This window comes from Tiliqua scincoides, chromosome 6 (assembly GCF_035046505.1).
Source record: "Tiliqua scincoides isolate rTilSci1 chromosome 6, rTilSci1.hap2, whole genome shotgun sequence".
NCBI lineage: Eukaryota > Metazoa > Chordata > Lepidosauria > Squamata > Scincidae > Tiliqua > Tiliqua scincoides.
The window spans coordinates 86,353,203-86,375,681 of NC_089826.1; the positions used below are offsets into that span (position 1 = coordinate 86,353,203).

The 22,479-nt window shown below is 50.6% G+C and overlaps 1 protein-coding gene across 1 annotated transcript in view; it reads right to left on the reverse strand.

Moving 5' to 3' along the window:
* Nucleotides 1–9,573, reverse strand: part of WNT7B (Wnt family member 7B) — a 90,210-nt gene extending 80,637 nt beyond the window's left edge. The window contains exon 1 of the mRNA XM_066631652.1: nt 9,503–9,573. Coding sequence (XP_066487749.1) covers nt 9,503–9,573 — 71 coding nt within the window. The remainder of the gene's footprint in view (nt 1–9,502) is intronic.
* Nucleotides 9,574–22,479: the final 12,906 nt, after the last annotated feature.

Consider the following 22,479-nt stretch of genomic DNA (forward strand, 5'->3'; position numbering starts at 1 on the left):
TAGCTCGTTCACACGTGACGGGGCTTCCATGGTGCGAGGAAGATGCCCCGTGTGAGCCAGGCCAGGATTTTGTCTTGGAGGGGACGGGACGGGACGGGTCGGGGGAGCAGAAGGCGCTCCAGCCAAGGAACAAGGACACTCTCCTGTTCTGCACCTGCCAGCTTCTGTAAGGCGCGCTTGTGTGTTACGCCACGCTGGCAACCACCCGAGACGGGAGAGGAGAGGGCTGGGGGCTTCCCTCGGGCTGAGCGGGCGTGGGCTGCCACCACTGTAGCAGACAAGGGTCCGAAAACAGGCCTCACCCCGAAAGTCCGTCCAGCCGCGGTCTGTGAGCCCCGCTTCCGAAAGCACGTCTGAATCGTCCCGCGGCCGACCCGGGCTGCAATTCCCCAGAAAGCGGGCACGGCTAGAGCAGGCAGCAGGGCGGAGATCGAGCGCGGGGGGTGGGGGGGTGTCTCTCTCCCGCGTCTGTCCTCGAGAGGGGAAAGGGCCCGATCCGGCCAGCGTAGCGAGCAGGGCGACCCTGTGCTCAGCAAGACGAGACCCTTCTAAGGCTGCAACCCGAGACGCGCTTTCGGCCGGCCAGAAGCAAGCGGAGGTGCCTTGCAGTGGCGTAGCCAGAGGGGGCGCAAAGCACGAAGTTTTGCGAGCAAGCGGCCCCCATCCTTCGGAGCCAGTGGGGGGGGGGGGCAAAACGGAGGCCAGTCTCAACCAAGCCGGTGGCAGGTGGGGAAAGAACCAGCGGGGAGTAGTCCAAGCTTTCCTTGAGGTCTACTTGTCCTCTGGCCCTGCCTGAATCAAGTAGATGACGTTTTGGCTACTAAACCGTCTGTGCCCGGATTTTACTCCCTCCCCGGAAGAATTCCGAGCACCTGCCAGTCCAAGAAGGACCGTCAATTTCGTCTTTCTCCCTCCTTCCGGGAAACTGAGTCAAAATTAGGAGAAAGCACCGAAATTCGATTTACCAAAAATCTCTCTTCCATCCACCTGTCCGCCAGAGACTCCCAGCCTAGGCATGTCTACTCGGAAGTAAGTCCTATTATAGTCAATGGGACTCATTCCCAGGAAAGTGTGGCTAGGGTTGGAACCTGAGAGCCCCATCCTATGCCTGTCTACTCAGAAGTAAGTTGCACTATAGGGCTTACTCCCAGGAAAGCGTGGATAGGATTGGAGCCGGAATCATTCCTGGTATTGCGGACTGACCCCGGATAGGCGAGGGAGGCGGACTGAAAGGTGGATTCGTGCAGGGACTTCTGTCCCGAGAGGCGAGCGAGGCTGCTGTTCAAACCCTCTTGGAGCCGGTTTAGTTAGGAACCGATCCGGATCAGACAGATCCCGTGTGAACGGCTCCAGCTCGTGCCACCCTTTGGGAACGCCTGCCCTGCTCTTTCTCTTCGGAGTGCCTGATGCGTGTATGGAAGGACACGACGAGAAAGCCAACGCGGGGTCATCAGAGCGCCTGGTCATCGATTTGATTGATTGATTGATTGATTGATTGAGAACAAAGGTTGAAAACTTGGTTTGCAGCGAGATGGGTTCGATCTTTGAACCTCCAGAAAGGCCCGTTTTCGTGGCTGCTTCGCGCGATCGCCTCCGGACCGACGTGACAACCGTTTGGGAGGCTGGACAGCCCCCGCTCGGAGAAGGTCCCTTTGAACTCGGTGGGGCTCCCTCCGGAAAAGGTGGGCAGGTGGGGGGGGGTGGGATCAAGAGGCAGGAAGCAGGTGCTTTCCTCCTACCCCCTTTGGTCTGGCTGGAGAGCAGTGCTGAATCTCAGCCGCGTTAGTTGTGGGGGGTGCGGGGGGGGGAAGGATTTGTTGCGACCCATCCCGAGGGACAATCCTGTGCTGCCACTGCTACTGCTCTTTGCCCAGCTTATAATCAGTCTGTGGAACTCCTTGCCACAAGAGGTGGTGATGGCACCGGGCCTAGATGCCTTTAAAAGGTCGAGTGGACAGGTTTATGAGGGAAAGTCCAGCACAGGTCACCAGCCATGATGGGTCTGCGCAGCCTGCTGGTTCGGAAGAGGCTCTCTCCAAGCGCCAGGCGCACGGGAGGGCACCAGGAAGCAGGCTGTGTCTGTTGCCTTGTGTGCCCCCTGAAGCATCTGGTGGGCCACCGGCTGGACTAGACTGAGCCAGCGGGGCTCTTCCGATGTGAGAAGGGAAGTGGCGACCTTCTGCTTTCCTGCAACCAAGAGACTGCCTTCGGCGGAGGGGCCACCAGGTTCCCCAGAGGCAGTGGGCCTTTGGAAGCCAACACGTCCGTGCCAGTCCAGGCGATGAAGGGGGGGGGGGTTTGTAGACCAGGGGTGTGCAGGTGGGGAGGCAGGTGAGGCAGAGCCTCCGCGCCGGAGTCCTTCGAAAAGCCCCACTGCCCAGACACCCACCACCACCACCACCACTGCAAGCACCCACCACCCAGACGCACAGTGCAAGCAGTGCGGGGAGGCGGAAGCCCCGCGCAGCCCGGCAGCGTCGTGCCTCGCCTTCCACGTGCGCACGGACTGAACGCGCGTGGAAACGTGTCACTGGGCTGCGAAGCGGGCTCCTCCCCGCGGGACGGCGCAGGCCTGGCGCAGCAGGCGGGGCGGCCCCCTGCCTCCTGCGGGGTGCGGGTCGTGCGGAGGCGCCGGACCGAGGGGGGCGCGCCCGGGGCGAGGGGCGCAGCGGAAATTTCAGGGGGAGGGGCTCAGGGAGGGGCAGCTCCTCCTCGAAAAGAGGGCGTGTACCTGCTGGTTGGTTATTAATAATAATAATTTATTCGCATCCAAATGACAACACAGCTGATAACAGTTTGGGAGAACCGCTTGGTGCAGTTTTAGTTGAAAAGCGGTATATAAATACTGTTAATAATAATAATAATAATAATAATAATAATAATAATAGCAATCATACATGTACAAACAAAAGCCACAACTTTTATCAACTGGCAAATCCTCTTCCACTCGGACATCTGCCTGCCATATCATCGTCGTCGTCATCATCATCACTAGCCTGTGCTAGGCGGGTAACAGGCTGCAGTCACGAGTCCGCAATCCATGCTGGTCTCCAGCCTGGCTCTAGCCCCGATCCTGGGAACTGCCGAGAGATCCGCGGTGCGATTCTGCGGGGCTCCTGGAGCGGCGCTGCTGTCCTTTGCTCCGGGTCAATAGTGTGCAGGGGCGCCCAGAGCCGGGCCGGACGCGATCCTCGAGCCTTGGGCTGGAAACCTCCTCCAGCTCGGTCGCTACTCCGAGGGGGAAACGGAGCTCCCGCTCGTGGCGTGTCAATGTCCTGGCTGGGGGTCCCTTTGGGGGTCCAGATCCCTCTTTTCCCGTTGATGTCTTAGACTTACAGCACCATCCTACGCATGCCTACTCAGAAGAAGTCTCACTGTATTCAGTGGGGCTTACTCCGGGGTGGGGAGGCAGGTGAGGCAGAGCCTCCCCACCGGAGTCCTTCGAAAAGCGCTGCCTCCCGTGAGGTGTGCAAGTACACACCACACACGCGCACAGGGCGTGGAGAGCGCGCGTGGGTCGTGGGTGGCCGCACACCTGACGCTGCAGCAGCGCTTTCCGAAGGACTCCGGTGGGGAGGCTCCGCCTCACCTGCCTCCTCACGCACCGCACGTCCCTGGCTTACTTCCAGGAAGGTGTGGAGAGGCTTGCAGCCCTCACCCCGGTACTGTCAGGTCTCTCTCTCTCTCTCTCTCTCTCTCTCACACACACACACACACACACACACACACACACTTCATTCCCAGTTAAGGTGGCCTCCTTTAATTCTCTATTCTGCTACCCAAATGTAGATTGCAGTCCTTTCCGGGCAGGGACCTGACCCCTTTGTAGGTGGATCACGCCCTCATTCATCAGATCAACAACTGCTCACAGGAGGGACTGCGCCCCCCTCCCAGCTTTCCTCTCCCGCTGGCCTCCCCACCAGCAGTCCGGGGCAGGATCAGATCCTGCCACCCTCGTCGCCATCCAGTCGTGCCAAACGGCCTGGCAGACCTGCCCCTCCTCGGCCCCATCCCTAAAACAACACTCGCATTCATCCTGCAAATCCAGGCTGGGGGTGGAGGAGAAAGAGCCCTCAGCAAGCAGGCGGGGGCATCCTCAGTTCATTCTCCTTTCTGTGCAGAAAAAGCTGTGGGCGGGGGGGGGGCAGAAGTATCATTACACTCAAAAGGATACGGTTTCGGGGGGGGGGGGGAATTGGTCTTTCCAAGGCTCGATGAAAGAGGCAATAATTGCCTCTCCCACCAGTGGCCCGAGTCAATTTCACCCGCTATTGTTTAAGGAAAGTGAAGGATCATCCTCTCTCTCTCCCCCCAGCCAGTGGATGATCTGATCGGCTCTCTCTCTCTCTCTCTCTCTCTCTCTCTCTCTGTTTTGTTTTGGTTTTACAGAAGATTTGCAGTTCATCAATACTCATCTGTCCGGGGTGCTCTCAGTTCCCTTTCACACGCGCCGGTGTCATCTGTGCAAGCGACACAAAACAATCTGCTATCCTCCACCTCTCTCCCAGCAACCTGATCTCCCACACCCAGACACAAAAAACCCCAAACCAGCAATATAGAACCGGATCGGGGGGGGGGGGGGAGATCGAGAGACTTTTGCCTTAACCTGCAAACTAATTTCCCATTTAGCTCGTTTATTCAGTGACCGGGTGAACCGTCTGTCCTTCCTCCTCAGTGGGAGGGGGGGGATACTTTGAAATGTACACTCTAACACGTGAAGTCTGAGTGCAAAATACTTGCGTGTCACACAGGCACCTGAGGAAGCTATACCTGACGGCAACTCTGGGTTGGTTCACACAGACCTTCACTCAAGCGATGATCATCAGCTGATGGCTTGCACGTGGGAATGATCCATCACAGAACTACGTCTAGAAAAGGACTGCTGTATCAACCCGCAGCACCGCAGATGAAATCACTTTGAATGTTCAGGTCACGCAATCAAGCATCAAGGGCTGATTCACACATACACGTATAACACGTGATATCTCCACGCTAGATCGCTGTAGATGATAGATTGCAGAAACCATTGAGTTTCAGGGCAAGTAGAACATCTATCTGTGGTGTTAAATATGGGATGTCCCATTCAGACAAGCAAGTCAGCATTCCATAAGAAAGGAATGATTCTTTGCATCACAAAGATAACTTTTATATCTCCTCAGACACAACCCTTCCGTTTCATCAAATGAGGAGGTGAAAGAAGCCTCCAGCAAGGTCTCCCCGGGAGTCACAGCACTGCTGTGGAGCTCCCTACCAGCAGAGATCAGAAATGTAGTAAATGATTTTTAAAAAATAGTTTCCCTATGTACATTCTCCTCTATTATGGACCTAATGCTTTTGTAGAATGCAACATATTATCCTTGCGTAGATAATAAATCAACCGGTAAGAAATTATTTTCCCCACCAGAAATACTCTGCCACAGTGGCTAAGTTCTGGGTTAGATGGTGGCCATTGATGGTAGCTGCCAAGGATACCAGTGATGAACTCCCTGAAATGGGAGTGTGTGGGTGAGAGAATATAAGAGCACACATTTGGCAGAACACTAAATTTGTAACACTTGGGAAATTTAGATTGTTAGGGCAGTAAGAAATGAAGCTCTGCTAGATCAGGCCACCAGCCCATCTAATCTAGTTTCCTGCATCTCACTGTGGTCCAAGAGAAGCCTCTTGGCAAGACACCGGCATCCTGGTGCCATTCCTTGCACTGGGCATTCTTGCATTTGCATTTGACACTCTGAAGTAACCTCCTAAAACCAGGTGGTTGTCCATACCCATCATGAGTTGTAACCTGTGATGGACTTTTCTTCCAGAAATCCCCTTTTCAAGGCATCTAGGCCAGATGCTATCACCACATCCTGTAGCAAGCAGTTCCACAGACTGATTCCATGCTGGGCAAAGAAATCTTTTCTCTGTCCCGCCTCTCCCACCACTCAATTTTAGTGGATGTCCGCAGGTTCTGGTGTTGTGTGAGAGGGAAAAGAACCTTCCTCTCTTTATTCTTCCCCTGCCCAATTCTGTATGTCTCAATCCTGCCCCCAGGCACCTTTTTGCCAGACTGAAGACCCCCAAATGCTGCAGCCTTTCTTCATAAGAGACGCCCCAGCCCTCTTACGCACCAGGCTGGCTACTCTCTTCTGCACCTTTCCCAGTTCCATCTTGGTATCCCATTGCAACCTATGCCAGAGTCTCATCCTCAACAACACTCCATCTACCCATTTCAGAGACTGCACCACTACAGCCTTAAATGGTGACTGGCACGTGTGAATGAATGAACCATCCCAGGTCAAACTTCCTTCATAGGTGCTGCTGGCACTTTGAAACCCACAGCCAGTCAAGACAGTCAAGGACCATCTTCTGACCATGCAGTGCCATCCATTCCTAGCAGCAGAGAGACAGTCCTCCACTTTCCCTTTTGTACTGATGGAGTGTCATTCCTACGCTGCAGCTAGGATTTTCTTGCAGTGGTGTAACTAGAGGGTGGGCAAAACGGCCCACCCCTCTCCCATTTGGAGCCATTCTAGGCAGTGGGGGGGGGGGAGCAATATCGAGGCGGGTGGTAATAGTGACAGAGTGACCAGCTGTCATCACTGCAAAAGAGGATCAGGCACCCCAAAATGTAGGACATCCAAGACAACAGGCTAAAAGCATTCACGTACAGTTGCCCGCTGCTTAACAACCTTCCGCTTAATGACGAACTGCATATATGACGGCGGTCAAAGCACAATAAAGATGCTCTTAATGAGGCAATTGTGTCTCCCATATTTATAATTTATGAACTCCAAGAAGGCTCTGCGCTACCTGCTCACAGGGAAAAGGAGGACATTTAAGTTCTTCTCCAAGACACAGGCAAAAAAAAGGAGATGTCGTGGAAAAGAGGAATGCCTGGTCACCCTGGGTGGTGATGATGCCTTCAAGGAAGGAAGTGAGGCTGGACAAGGAGGCCTTTTGCCCATCCTGCAGCTTTGGCGACTGCTGTATTTCGACCTCCTTAGCTGACCCCCAAACTGCCTAAGAGTCACCCACTTGCGATGGATTCTCCAGAGCCTCCACAAAATATCCCCCCACTTTGCACTTTCAAGGGCGCTGATTTCCAAATGGAAAGGTGAGCTGGAACCAGTGGGGCAGCTGGAGGGGGCAAAGCACGAAGTTTTGCCGGGAGCCTCACAGTGTCCTGTAAACGGACCCTCTTCAGAGCCATTCCAGGCGGGGAGGGGGGAACATAACGGACGCCTGGCTCCGAAGGGGAGGGGGAGGGGCCCCTTGCAAGCCGCGGTGAGGCTCCCTGCAAAACTTCGTGCCTTCCCCCCTCTAGCTACGCCACTGCTAGACAGACACAACCGATCCCCTGCTACTAGCAGGCGCGACTATTTTCCGTGCATTGGATGCCTCTCCGGCGGCGCGCAACGTCGGTTTCAACCAGGAGCTCTGAAGAGGGAACGTCGAACACAGACGCGTGCATTTCATAGGTGGCAGGGGGAGAGCCTGGCAGGCGCTCGGGTTCACACGTGCATGCTGGTCAAGCGGTGACGCGTGACAACCTGTATGTGTGAAAAGGGTCAACTCCAGATGCCACACGGTACAGACAGAGGCTTCAGCCGAAGCCCCCTGGGCCAGACTGGAAGCCCGCGAACGCCGCCCGCACAGACGGCAGGCCTGAGCAGAGCGCACTAGAGACGGAGCTACCGAGCGGGAACGGGGAAGTCCCCATCGCGCCTTCGCCAGGAATGTGGGCGGTGGCGCTGGGCAAGTCTCTCCGCTTCGGTTCTCCCCACCTGCAAGACGAGGATAGGAATACTGGTGGTCTACCCTGCGGGGCTGTTGTACCGGTTACCAGGTCAACCCACGCACACTAAAGACAGTGGCAGCCTCAACTTACACACACACACACACGATTCTGGGCTAGTCTCTCTTTTCGACCTCAGTTCTCCCCACCTTCAAGACGAGGATAGGAACATTGGTGGTCTACCCTACGGGGCTGTTGTACCTGTTACCAGATCACCCTGTGCACGCCCTTCCAAAAGGCTGAGTACCTGCTAAAGAGGGTGGCAGCTCCAGCTTTTCCAGTCCTGCCCCCCCATTCTCGTCCAAAGGCACTGACAGTCTCCCCTCCACCCCTCCAGCCAGAGAAAGAGGGAGAGGAGTAATCCCGCAGCTATGCGGGGGGGGGGGCGGATAAAAGGCAGAGCGAGAGAGTTGGAAGCGGCAGCTCAACAGGTAAGAACTCGGCTGGGCTGAGGAATGTGGAAATACAACTCGCGGCGGGCAGGCGGCCTCGTAGTAAGTGCGACGAGGTGCAGAACAGGGAAGGGAGCCTCGCACGCAGCCGACCCAGCCCGGGAGCCCGAACCGCAGCTGGCTTCTGGCCCCGGAGCAGTGGCGTAGCTGGGGGGGCAAAGCACTCAGTTGTGCAGGTGCCTGAACGCGCCCTGCAAGCGGCCACTCCCCCTCCCCTCCGGACCCGTTCGGGGGGGGGGGGCAAAACAGAGGCGTTCCGTAACGCTTGGGAGTCAGTGGGACTTACTTCTGAGTAGACGTGCAAGCCGATCACAACCTCACAAACCGGATCCTCACTGTCTGCACAGTCCCCTCAGAAGTAAGTCCCACTGTGCTTACTCCCGGGTAAGTGTGCGTAGCGTTGCAGCCGGTATTGGGAAGGCAGCCCCCACTATATTGCAATGCGCTTTCCTTCCCGTAAAGAAAGAAAGCGGTCTCTTGCCACGATCTTATGCGAGTAGTAAACTCGAAGTAACTCTCAGGGAGTTCAAAGAGACTTATTCCCCAGTACGGACTACTGCCTTGTAGCCACGTCCAATCCACAGTGGCTGACAGTCCGCTTCTCACCACCTTGATTCGGAAGTAAGTCCCACCGATTCCATGCGGTGGCGTAGCTAGAGGGGGTGCAAAGCGCGAAGTTTTGCAGGGAGCCTCACCTAGTGCTTTGCACCCCCTCTAGCTACGCCACTGATTGGACTCGACTTCAAGGGCTTCGGATGGCAGGCTGGGGGGCTCACTCGGCAGCCTGGGGGGGGGTCACTCCCTGCGGTTTCTCCAGGGACTGAGTTTTTCTATTCCAGTTCGCAGCACCAGAGATCCTGCAGGCTCCGAGCGTCGCCTTTCCCACCCCGTTCAGACACACACCGCAAACAAATCCCTTTCAACTCTGCGATCACATGACCAGCTCTTGCAAACCGAAAATGCGGGGGGGGGGAATCAATATCTCTTTGGGCTGATCGATGGGAAGCTGGTGCTCTCCAGCAGAAGCCTGGCAGAACCCGGTGCCTGCGCAAGCGCTGCGGAATTCCCTTTCCCCGCCTGCGGACCTTCTTCGATTGGGGAGCCCGACTCTTCCGAGTAGTTTGCAAGCAGTTTGCAGAGACGATGGGACGGGGAGGACTCGTGTGCAAGCAGGATGTGGCACTGTGGACACACCGGGCTGCACACCCTCGCTTCTCTGCCCAGCCCCCCCCTGCGTGTCCCCCCCCAGCAGTGCTGGGTCTGTACTCACCCTAGCTTGACATAGATGACCCCGAAGCAGAGAAACACGTAGAAAATCCACTTTCGGAAGTTTCTGTGCATGATCTAGGAGGGCGTGGAGGGAGCCATATAAGATAAATGGGCGCGGGGGCGCGGGGGGGGCGCGGGACACCGGGGAGCCCCGCCGATCAAATCCCACCAGGGAGCCTCCGCGAAGCCCCCGCAGGGTCCAGGGCCGACGGCCCCAGCGCGACCTCCGCTGGCCCGCGCACCATCGCAGCCGCCGGGCGCTGAAACTGACCCGGGCAGCGCCGAAACCCGCGCTGCAGCTCGGCCGCGCAGCGCCTTTCCACCGGCTCGGACTGCCACAGGTAGCAGGCACCGCGGATCTCGCAATCAGCAGCTCCAGGTAGGAGGAGGAGGAGGAGGAGGAGAATCTCTCTCTCTCTCTCTCCCTCCCTCCTCATTGGCTTTCTGCCCCTGCTTTGGCTTTTTTTCAGCGCTTATCTCTCCGATTCTGAAATGCTTAAGGGGAAGTCAAACGCACCAGGAAGGGAAGGGAAGGGGCTCCCAGGGTAATTATAGGGTCTGCGAGGAAGCATTTGTCTTCCCTGGAGCTTCGCAGCCCCCTCCCTCGTCTCTCTCTCTCTCTCTCTCTCACACACACACACACACACTTTCTCTCTCTCTCTCTCCCTACATTAAACCAGCAAACGTCGGGTTGTCATCAAATCAAAACAAAAAAACCATCCCGATATCAGCCCCACCAGCGATAAATCCACGGGAATTTCCTCCCAGGATTGAAGGCTTAAAAGGCGACCCTATACACGTTTACTCGAAGTAAGTTCCATTACATTCAACCGGGCTTACTCTCCAAGATCAGGTCGTAAAGGATGGCAGCCTTAGTCAGAATTATTGGGGTGTGAACAGATTAAGTAGCCAATGAATTTCACACAGGAATTAAAAAAATAAAATAAAAAATACTGCTTCTGAAGGGAGGGGAACAGGGATTCTTCATTTGCTTTTAGAAGCCTAAGCCATTTTTACCAGATTTTATCATCCAATTATAATAAATCTTATTGGATCAATTAGATGAGTTTTAACCAATTAAGCAAAGAAATTGCACAAATGTGCATATTAGTAATTTTGAAGGGTAAAAAAACCAGGAGGCAATCCTATCCAGCGGTTCTCAAACTGTGGGCCCGGGCCCCACCAGTGGGTTGTGACCAAATTTTTGTTGGGTTGTGAACCTGACAGGGCATATTATGTTATGTGCATCAAGGGTTAAACAAACTGCTACTTGGGGGGGGGGGGCACTACTGCCCAATCAGCATTATAGCCACAACCCTTGGCATTTATAAAATATGCAGCAGCCTTTAGGACCTCTAAAAAGTTTGAGAACCACCGTGTATATACAGTAGTGAGAAAGTCCAAGGATTGAACACAACATGACTGTGTAGACGGACATAGGATTACCTTGTAGCTGTAATTATTACCTTAACAAAATAACAGGCACACAGGGAAGCAACATGGAATTGTCATTCTCCAACTAGGATTTCAAGCTATCCACTCTAACCACATTTGTAGTCTGCAGGGTGGGGGTTGTATCAGAAGATGGCTGCCAATCTGCTGTGGCTCTCTTCAGTTGATGTAAGTCTTCTGTACCATCTCACTGAGCGACAAGCAGGGGGAGCTAATGGTGAGAAAACATTAGGGGAAGTATTTAAAAAAAATGCTACCCTGATTAATCAGGGGGCACTTTTAAATCTACAAAAAACCAATTAATCTGACTGCAAAAAAGACCCCATATTCTCAAATCATACAAGGTCCTCAAATACGATGTGTGAATCAATGTGCACAGCATCACAATTATAGCATATATCTGCATAAATGGTCAGATCTATTGTTTCCTATCTAGAAAGACACCATCTGTACTGCACATTTTGTGGGGTATAAGAATGACTATGTGAAAGCCGCACTAAAAATAAATTAATATTCTGCACCAGGCAACTCAAATTCTGTACCAACCAAAATGCCTTATTATCCCTACACTTTATGCAAATTGAGATTTTCATTATTTTTCCTAATTTATTCCCCAGTGTTTCCTGTCTTCCATAATTTATTCTGGTTTTGCTAATCATAAAGCAAGGCAGAGCTCTATGTGAAATCCTCCTCTATTTACAAGAAATTTCGTTCAGCCATCATGGAAACAATGGAGCTGATGACAGAGAGAAGTGGTGGGTAATTCTTTGTTGGAGGTCTGCTATTCATTCATGCAGACCTTTGTTGGAGGTCTGCAGAGGTATGATAACCACCTTTTGGAGATGCTCTACAGAGATTTTTCCTGCTTTAAGAAGAGGGTTGGACTAGATAGCCTCGAAGGCCCCTTCCAACTCTAGGATTCATTCTGGTTGAGAGTTCTGGACTTTCAAGCACATTTTTATGGAGTATGTGCCAACTGTGAACCAGGAATGGCCATCAGGATATTATAAACAAAGAGAACATCTGCAGATTTTAAAAAATGAGTTTGCGTTGTTAATCATCACACTTTTTCTCTCTAGCCAGTTCATAAAGTTTTATCACACTTGAATGTCACTGGGAGGAATGAAATCATGGCTATGCAATTAGATGGGCTGGACTAGACAAAGGGCAGCAGGCTCAGTTGTTAGTGTTCCCTCAGAGGTCTAGTGGATTATTTTATCCGCTTTTATTTATGAATTAATTCCAATCCCCCACATACTGGAAAGCAAAAACTTGAATGCCACCATAGGCGCTGAGATCTGCTACTGCTTTTGACAATGGATGACTCTGGCTTCATCATCAAATGCTGCAAGCTTATACTGTGCATCCATGCCATTGAATTCAGTGGGGCTTAGTAGACATGCATAGGGTTGTGCTCAAAAACACCTAGCAGGGATGCAATGTCTCTTCCCTCAGGAGTCCCAGCAATGGACCTGCATTTCAGGGTGTCTCAGATGAGGCCAGTAGTGTAGCTAGAGGGGGTGCAAAGCATTAAGTTTTGCAGGTACCTGAACGTGCCTTGCAAGCAGCCCCTCCCCTTCAGAGCCATTCCGGGCAGTGGGAGCAAAATGGAGGTGGCTACTTCCATTTTGCTCCTACCGACTGGAATGGCTCTGAATGGAAGGGAGAGGAGCCGCTTGCAAGGTGCATTCAGGCACCTGCCAAACTTAGTGCTCTGGACCCCCTCTAGCTACACCACTGTAGTGAGGCATTCATCAGGGAATGTGGGAGGCCCACCATCTGCCAGCTTGACTACGGTGCAAGACCACAAACAGTGGCAGGAGGCTCAGCGCGGCAGGCAGACCTGCTGCACTCAGTATTTTTGCACACTTGAAAAAGCCCGCCTGTCCGCCCTGAGTGTCTTATAACTGTTTTTAGGTTCACATTTGGTCTAATAATAATAATAATATATATAATATACAGTATTTATATACCGCCTTTCTTGGTCTTTATTCAAGACTTTATTCAAGGCGGTTTACATAGGCAGGCTTATTAAATCCACGCAGGGATTTTTACAAATTGAAAGAAGGTTCTTTCTTTCAAGAACCACTACATTCAAGGTGTTACACTCCGATCTGGTTTCACATTCTGGCCTCCATCCTCCCACGCTCCGAGCAGATGGAACAGCTCAGCTGCAGCTTGCCAGCTGCTTTCAAGGTCGCACGGTGCCGGTGGCCTCGAACTGGCGACCTTGTGGATGTTAATCTTCAGGCAATGGAGGCTCTACCCTCTAGACCAGACCTCCTGGGTCTAAAGCCCAAATGTGGTGATGACATCATCATGCAATCGTGTCAACGCATCATCGCCACTTTCTTCTGGGTGCTGAGGCATCACAACCAAGGTAAAGTCGGGAAGCACTGCTATAGTCCCTAATACCACTTCTGTCTTTTGACATTTCTAAGCAGGTCATATTTTTGGCTCTCTTTCAAATTGTTTATATATGTTGTGAGCTCTTTCAGGACAGGGAGCCATTTGTTCATTCATTTTCCTCTGTAAACTGCTTTGGGAACATCTTCGTTGAAAAGTGGTACTGTCTATAAGTATTCATCATCATCATCATCATAAATGAGGCTACAGAATATTTTACTGAAGAGCTCAACACCTGCACATGGACAATAAATCAGGGGATTCTTGGGGCTACCTATGGAGGGGCACATCAAAGGATAGACGTGGTACCTGTCACAATAAGGCTAGCTGGAGGATTGCATACATATGCCAGGGTTGTTAAGTGGCAATAATCAGGTTCTCCAGGACTCAAAACCTTTCTCAGTGGTCTAGTGCAGGGGTCTCCAAACTTTTTGACCAGAGGGCTGCATGAAATATCTGGCGCAGTGCTGAGGGCCGGAAAAAAATTTAAATATAAAATTTAAATAAATAAATTAGAGATGGAACTTAGATGAATGAATAAATGAATGAATGGGCTCATTCACTCAGCCTCCCCAGCCCTCAGAACACCCTCCAGGTGCAATCAGAGCACAGCTCTGGTCATGTTCAGTTGAGAGGGCCAGAGGCTTTCAGGGGACAAGAGGCTGGCTGTGGGCCGCATCTGGCCCCCGGGCCAGGATTTGGAGACCCCTGGTCTAGTGGAAGAATTTTCATACAGCCTTAACCCACCACTTTACTTAAGCAAATCACACCCAAATTTGCAAATAACGAATGGTGAATTCATAAGAATTGAGCAAGTGAATTTTCAAGCATCAACTTCAGGCTGTACAAGGTCTCTGAAAGCACAAGGACACAAATGTCAGAGGACATAAAATACAGCTTTGCTGGAGCTAAGCAGGTCTAGGTCTGTTGGGTCTCTGTCTGGCAACACCATATTAACTGCCCTGAGTTTCATGATGGGAGAGAGCCAGGGTATAAATGTCATGCAGAAAAACAGATGTCTTGGGGGGGGGGAATAATGTTTCAACAGTGAATGTTGATATCAAAGTTTATCCACTGAAGATTTTGGGTACAAGCTCCCTGAAGGTGAGGACCTGCTTATGGAACTCGGTACCATGATGATGAATTGATGTATAGAGGTCAAAATGTGTTTTGCACAGAAGGTCATGAACTCATTGCAACGTTCTTGTCCCCCCATCCCCATTGCTACTAATTTGGCCTCACATAGAACTAAAGAGCAGCGTATGCACTGGGCTGCATTTCTGTACATTGAAGACTATGAACATTAACAGCCTGACCCTGGATGTGGGAATCCAGTGGCACCAATGCAGTTCCCACTGCATCCCATGGGGAGTTTCAGCCTTCAGAGGACTCCTAGGGGTAACATTTGTTCCCTTGCCCCGGAGTAAGCCCTTGCTGGGCCAGCAAATCTACTTGAACCTGCACCAGTGATATCTCTGTCCATGTGGATCCATGAAGACAGATTGGATCTGGGAAGCAGGCTGAGGACTTTGTGGGCACTGCTGCCTCCAAACACGCCCCCTTCCTAGGTCTGATTTCCCTCCTCCCTGTCCTGTCACCATCCTTTTCCACCCAACCAACCCTCACCCACCCTCTACATGCTCTTACCTGCGGTGGTGGGCAGAGGGTTTTAGCTGGCTTGCTGAGCTGGCTAATCACTGCTCCTGGCAGTGGCCAGCCTGCGTGCTACAGCAGGTTGTATTTTGCAACTCCTAGAAAGAGCATTGTGCTGCCGGAACACTCAGCACTAGTAAGATTGCATCATAAGTGGCTGAAAAGTGTGGAGAATTGTGGGCATCACATATTGCAGCTGGCTGTCATCATCAGCTATGACCAAATGAGGGACTCTCTTCTCACCCATTTCCCTTTTTAGGTGGAAAGTTGTGTTTTTTTTCTGGAGAGCTGGAATGCTTCCTCCCAAATATTTCCCAGATCAGTTAAATGGGGGCATCCAGCAAAGCAGGCTACATGTATTGAATGTGTTGACATCACGGCACTACACAGCCAATTGGGTTTGGCCGTCTGCTGTCACTGGGGGCACCTGAAGTCATCCAGCGAGGGCAACACTTTTGTAATTGGCAAACATTTTTGAACACCTTCGAGGCAATCATTGAGACAGTGCCCAAAGGGGAATGCTGCTCTCTGATATTGCTGAATGTGTTCACAAAAAAAGCAGTGCGTGCTTTCAGCGCAGTCATGTAGCTATCTATGTTAGAGCCCAATCCTATCCTCCCTGCCCATGCTGGTGCAACCATGCTGAAAAGGAACACACTGTATCCAATGGGGGCAGGGGGGGGGGGAGATGGATCAGGAGGTTTCAGAAGAAAAAAGATTTAAATTCCCTTACACTTCCATAATGGGCTTCCTTGAACTTGAGCCTTCCTTAGCTGGCCCAAGCCCAAAGAGAGAAAGGGGGAGTAGATGCTGCTGATTGAGGGTTTAAGATTCTGATGGGCACCATCGCCACCAGATCCACCCCCCTCTCAGCCTCCCCATCCCCATTCCTCCCCCTCACCACCCCGTTTTGCCCTCTCCCTGCCCCCGCTACTGCCGTACCTGCTCTGGGGGCCGCAATAGGTCAAGCTGTCTTCTCTTGCAACACACCTCTAAAAATGGCTGCCAATGGAACACTCTGCTCCCTTGGCAGCCACTTTGGAACTGCAGACGTTGTCTCATGCTATCACACAGAGCTCCACAGTGCAGCCCAATCTGGCACAGGATTGAGTTATATTTCTATCTTACCCTTCTTGTCCAAGCAGCTCAAGGTGGCATGCAAGGTTTTCTCCCCACCATATCACAATGTATCCCTGCAACAAAGCTATGAGGTAGGGTTAGACTGAGAGATTGTGACTTCTCTAGCTTGACAGCTGAGTGGGAATTTGGATCCTAAGTGGCTCTTCCCAGAGGGGGTGCAAAGCACTCAGTTGTACAGGAAGTGCCACTGCAGTGTACAAGTGGCCCCTCCTCTGCGTAAGCCTCTGTTTCCCACCCACCCACCCCCCCGCCTGGAATGGCTCCAGAGGAGAGGGGGAGGAGCCACTTGCATGCTGTAGTGAGGCACCCTGCAAAACTTAGAGTTTTGCGCCCCCTCTAGCTATGCCACTGGCTCTTCCCATGTTCTCCGGAACAGAGCAAAGGGGCGACAGTCTGGACACAATCAATGAATGGAAACCGCCACAGGCAGTGAGGTCACCAGAAGCTAGAAACAGCTTAGTCACCACTGCTGTCTCTCTCTTGTCTACACTCTTTATTTTCTCCCATATGGGCCAGGGGGGTGTAGTAGTTTGGAAGGTGAACCTAGACCTGGAAGATCCAGGTTCAAATCCCCCCTCAGCCATGAAGCTTCCTGGGTGGCCTTAGACCAGTTGCTTATTCTCAGTCTCACCTACCCCACAGGGTTGTTGTGAGGACAAAAGGAGGGGAGCCGCTATGTATACCACCTTGAGTTCTTTGGAGGAAGGGCGATATAAAAAAAAAAGTGAAAATAAATAAGTAATAAATAAATTTCTGCCTTTCACTTCTATGGGCACACAAAAAAATATGGGCGTGTAATTCTCGGATGGGAAAATTTGCCTTTTATTTGCAACACTTCTGGTTGGTTAGAGTTTGCCTTCATTTCAAAGAGGTAACCCTCAGAGATCCCTGTAATATATAGAAATTTCCAACCATCACACACACGTTTGTGTACTAGAGAGTATTTCACTAGTTATATATAGTAGAATTCCAACAATCTGACACCTTTGGAATCTGGGTGGTGCAGGATTATTGGAAATACCAGACTCCCAGGCAGTACTGTCCCACCCTCGATTATCCCCAGATCTGGCATCCTCATCACTATAGAGAAAGGGTTGCTACAGTACTTGTTTTACTGCCAAGAAGCTTGGGTTGTCCCCAAGTGGTTTCTGTAGTCTTTCTGGGCCATGCCAAAGCTGAGCCAGGCACAAAAACAGCTGGCAAGATTGGGAGTCTACACCTGAACCAGGAGCGCTTCAGGATTGCCGGATAATTTGGCGCCAGATGACTGGAGTATTTATTTGCATACAGAAATACTGGAGTATTTAATATGCAGATGATTGCATATTTATTTTTTAAATAGATCAGCTGCATTTCAGTTTCAGGACCTTCGACAGCAACATACAATCATTATAAATATGTAACCAGCCAACATCAGAAAAAAATAATTATAATGAGGCAGTATCAACAACACAACAAACACACCAAAATGTCCAGTCAATCAATGAATAAACTCAGGGGGAAAATTAGTAAACGGCATTAAATACTTCCATAAATAGGAGAATTGATCCAGAAGATTAAAAGGGAGAAGGCTGGGTGTGCCTCTTGAGAAAGGGAGTTCCCCAGAGCAGGTGCCATGACTGAGAAGGCCCACATACCCACCCACCACCTTTCAAATGATTATAGAACACAGAGCAGAGCTTCCCCAGTAAAACTAATGGGCAAGTATCACCTAGGAGCAGAAAGTCCTTTAAATATTCCAATCAAACCATTTAGGGCTTTCAAAGCAAGGTTCAGCTCTTTGAATTGCATTTGGAAACACCTTGGAAACCTCTATAATTCAAAAAGTCAAGAAATCCTGTTCTCCTGTTGATGGGCTTCACATCAGGAATGTAGCAGCAGCAGAACACTCTTTAAAGGTTGTCCTCTGTAGGTTGTAGCTGACGGAACATACCAAGATCCAGGTCTACAGAGCTTGCGTCCTGAGTACACTTCTGTACTGCAGCGAGTCATGGACTCTTCACTCACAACAGGAGAGGAAACTGAATGCTTTCCACATGCGCTGCCTCCGACATATTCTCGGCATCACCTGGCAGGACAAAGTTCCAAACAACACAGTCCTGGAACGAGCTGGAATCCCTCGCATGTATGCACTGCTGAAACAGAGACGCCTGCGTTGGCTCGGTCATGTCGTGAGAATGGATGATGGCCGGATCCCAAAGGATCTCCTCTATGGAGAACTCGTGCAAGGAACGCGCCCTACAGGTAGACCACAGCTGCGATACAAGGACATCTGCAAGAGGGATCTGAAGGCCTTAGGAGTGGACCTCAACAGGTGGGAAACCCTGGCCTCTGAGCGGCCCGCTTGGAGGCAGGCTGTGCAACATGGCCTTTCCCAGTTTGAAGAGACACTTGGCCAACAGTCTGAGGCTAAGAGGCAAAGAAGGAAGGCCCATAGCCAGGGAGACAGGCCAGGGACAGACTGCACTTGCTCCCAGTGTGGAAGGGATTGTCACTCCCGAATTGGCCTTTTCAGCCACACTAGACGCTGTTCCAGAACCACCTTTCAGAGCGCGATACCAGAGTCTTTCGAGACTGAAGGTTGCCAACTGTAGGTTGTGTTGCAATAGTCTAAGCATGAAGTGATGAAGGTGTGCACCACAGTGACTTGATCTGCCTTCTCCTAGAGTGACCACAGCTAGCATGCCAGTCAACATATAGTTGAGGCAGGGACATGCAGTGGGTGGGGAGGCAGGTGAGGCAGTGCCTCCCCACTGGAGTCCTTCATAAAGCACCTCTGCAGTGGGAAGTGTTCAAGGACTCACAACTACCATGGCAGCGCTTTCCAAAGGACTCCAGTGGAGAGGCACTGCCTCACCTGCCTCCCCACCCACCGCACATCCCTGGTTAGAGGTGAATGAAAACTTTTTTGGGGTGCGAATTTCATTTTTTCCCGAAAGTTAGAAGTGCAGAAAGTGATGTTATGTATTTTTAATCCAAGGGCGTATTTTATATAAATTATAATTATAAATTATAATCACTTTTCAGAGGATACTAGGTAGGTGATATAGTGTCAGCAGATGCAGTCACATGCAAGAAGAGGTGTTAGAGAACGGTTTTATTTTGCAGATTTCTGGTTGTTGTTTTTTTTACAAAATTGAAAACTGCAGAAAGTGGTGTTATGTGCTTTTATCACTGAAAAACCCACCCCTATATATAGTGCTAGTTCATAGATACTATGGTAAATTGAAATGACACATTTTGTGAACATTCTCACTCTGAAACATGCTGCACTTTGTTAGCAAGATTTTGCATCCCTTTTAATGAGAGAGTAGAACAGTTCTCAAGGAGGTGGACATCAGAGAGAAAGTCCCCATTGCAGACATCTGGCTCACGCACACAGCTGTGAGATCCAATCACACATGGTTAACATAAGAACAGCCCCACTGGATCAAACCATAGGCACATCTAGTCCAGCTTTCTGTATCTCACAGCGGCCCACCAAATGCCCCAGGGAGCACACCAGACAACAAGAGACTTGCATACTGGTGCCCTCCCTTGCAGTTGACTAGATGGGGACAGAATGCATTTGGAGACCCATCTATATTCTATTCCAATTTGTCATGTGCAACTAGAACTGGACCACAGTATAACTTCTGCCACACGTGTTGAGAGCCAGAGGCCACCAGCACAGAGCAGTAAGACAGGAAGTGCAGTTGCCTCTGAATCAAGGATGCTTCCTTCTCCCCAGCCCTGTGTAGACAATGGGAGGTCTTCATTTACCCTCAGTTATATTATCACATAATATATTGGCTATATGGTGCTAAGCTATCATTGTGTTCTCTGCACATGGTTGATCAGCTTGGAAGGCCTTTCTGTTCAGAATGGGTGCCTATGTACTTGCAAATGTACAGAAGGAACATGTGCAAAACCCAAAAGAACTCCTGCAGGTTAATTTCAAGTAATTTAGTATTTTCTCTTCAACAGTGATCAGACTGGCCTGACAGTATTTGTAATAACACAGGAGGCAAGAATAGTCCGGTCCTTTTCATCTAATCTCCAAGGGAAGACTTCTATCATATCACCAGCAGTAATGCAAGAATTGCCTAGCCAGGACTACTTCCCACACTGGTGAAGTTTGTATCCAGAAGCCATGTGAACCAGTGTGGGAAGAAGCCACAGGGAAGTGGTTCTTACACTGCAGTTGGAAAGATATGAATCACCCCTTAAGAATAAACCTGCAGAATCAGGGCAATCATGTGGTGCAGCTCTTACTTGATTGGTCTACTTTCAGACTTTAGGAGGAGGATCACATGTCTGAAGGCTTCACAATATAGGGGGGAAAAAACCCTGCCCATGGAAAGCTAGCTTGCTAACAAAATGCTATTTTTCTATGTGTGGGGAGGCAGTTTTGTTTTTCAATGCAGGGCCAATTACAAACTGTACTCTATCTGCAATCTGAAGTGGTACAGTCTATCAAACTGTGCTCAATCTGCAATCTGAAGTGGTACAGTCCAACAAGATCCAATTGCATTGTATTTTGGCTCTTTCCTGTGGCTTCCCACCTGTAAGAAATACTGCTAGTCTTTTCAAATTTAAGAACATAAGAAGAGCCCGGCTAGATCAGGCCAAAGGCCCATCTAGTCCAGCTTCCTGTATTTCACAGTGGCCCACCAAATGCCCCAGGGAGCACACAAGACAACAAGCACAACCTGCGTCATGGTGCCCTCCCCTGCTTCTGGCCATCAGAGGCAGCCTGCCTCTAAAACTTCTCCTCCAGAAACTTGTCCAATCCCCTCTTGGTTTGTTTTATATTTTTCAGGTGCTTTGCCTGAGCAGGAGTCTCCAAATTTTGCTTTGAATGAAATTCAGTGGCAAATCTAACCTAGATCTCTGATTTTCCTTGCAATCAAAGGGCAGCCTTTCCAGGCAGGAAATCTCCAATGCACTGGACCTGTGAGCAATCACTGGAGCAGAGTGCATGAAAATGACTATGCCAATAAGGTGGCAGGGTTGGAACTGGGAGTCCTCTGAGCCATGCATTGCTGCTCAGGCTCCTGACCTTGAAGAACTCTAAAGGTTTCTAATTTCAGGGGGATAACAGTTATTATTTTGCAGTAACAACAACAGAGTCTTGTAGCACTTTAAGGCAGTGATTTTCAATGTTTTTCTGCTCACAGCACACTGACCTTCATGGCCGTCTCTATTGTCTTCACCTCTCGTGATGTCACTTCCAGCTTCCAGGTGACTCTTCTGGGTTCTTTGGCTCTGTTTCTAGGGCAACTGTCTACAGTAACAAATTGTCTGTCTCTCTCCTGCTGGCACAGCTGCAGAGCTTTCATGACACACCTACGTGCCATGCCTTAAGGATTAACCAGTTTATTGCTGCCTTAAGAAATAAACTGGTTAATCCTGAAAATCGCTGCCTTAAGGATTAACCAGTTTATTTCAGCATCAGCTTTCACAAACTGCATTCCACTTCCATCAGATACATGAAGTGAAATCTTTAGTACACAGACATATACATACTGGGGACACAGATCTCTAGTTGCCCACATCCCCCAGCCACATAAGAGTATGCCCTGCAACAATGGAGACTGTGATATCTGAGGAGAGGAAAGGGGAAAGCAGCTTGAGAAAGAGGGGACAAGATCTGGTGCACTACATGCTGGTGCTGCCCTAGATCCACCCCCTCCCTCGCCCTCCCCACCCATAAGAACAGCCCCACTGGATCAGGCCATAGGCCCATCTAGTCCAGCTTCCTGTATCTCACAGCGTCCCACAAAATGCCCCAGAACTCTACCAATTTACCAGCACTGACAGGCCTCTTAAGTCCATTTGCTGCTGCAGCAGCCCGGAAGTGTGCGACAGCAGCCCAACATTCATGCCCTCATAAAGCATGAGCACAAGTTCCAGCAGTGCAAGACCTTGATAGGATTGGGGCCTGGGTCACACCGAAACTTGGACTGGGGAACAGCATTCTCAGGTGGCTCCTTGTCTTCTAACTGAGATCCAGCACTCACAGTAGCATGTGTGCCCCTGCACTAGAGAACATGAGTGTTCATCACTCAACAAGTGGGGGAGAAGATCCCCTAGTTCTGATCTTCCAGTCACTTGTGAATCCGTAAAAAAGCTTTAGGGTTGTTGTTTTATGTCAAATGAAGAGAACATGTTCATACTGATTACACAGGCCTACAAAATTGAGGGTCAGAAAAGTTTTTCCCAAACTTTATGGTGGTTTGATTTGAATTTGGGGTGCCGATTCCAAAAATGGCATCCGTTTTGCCCTATCACGTTGAGTTTTGGAGACACGGCATAGCCCCATTAGTGAATGGTTCAAGCAGCTTC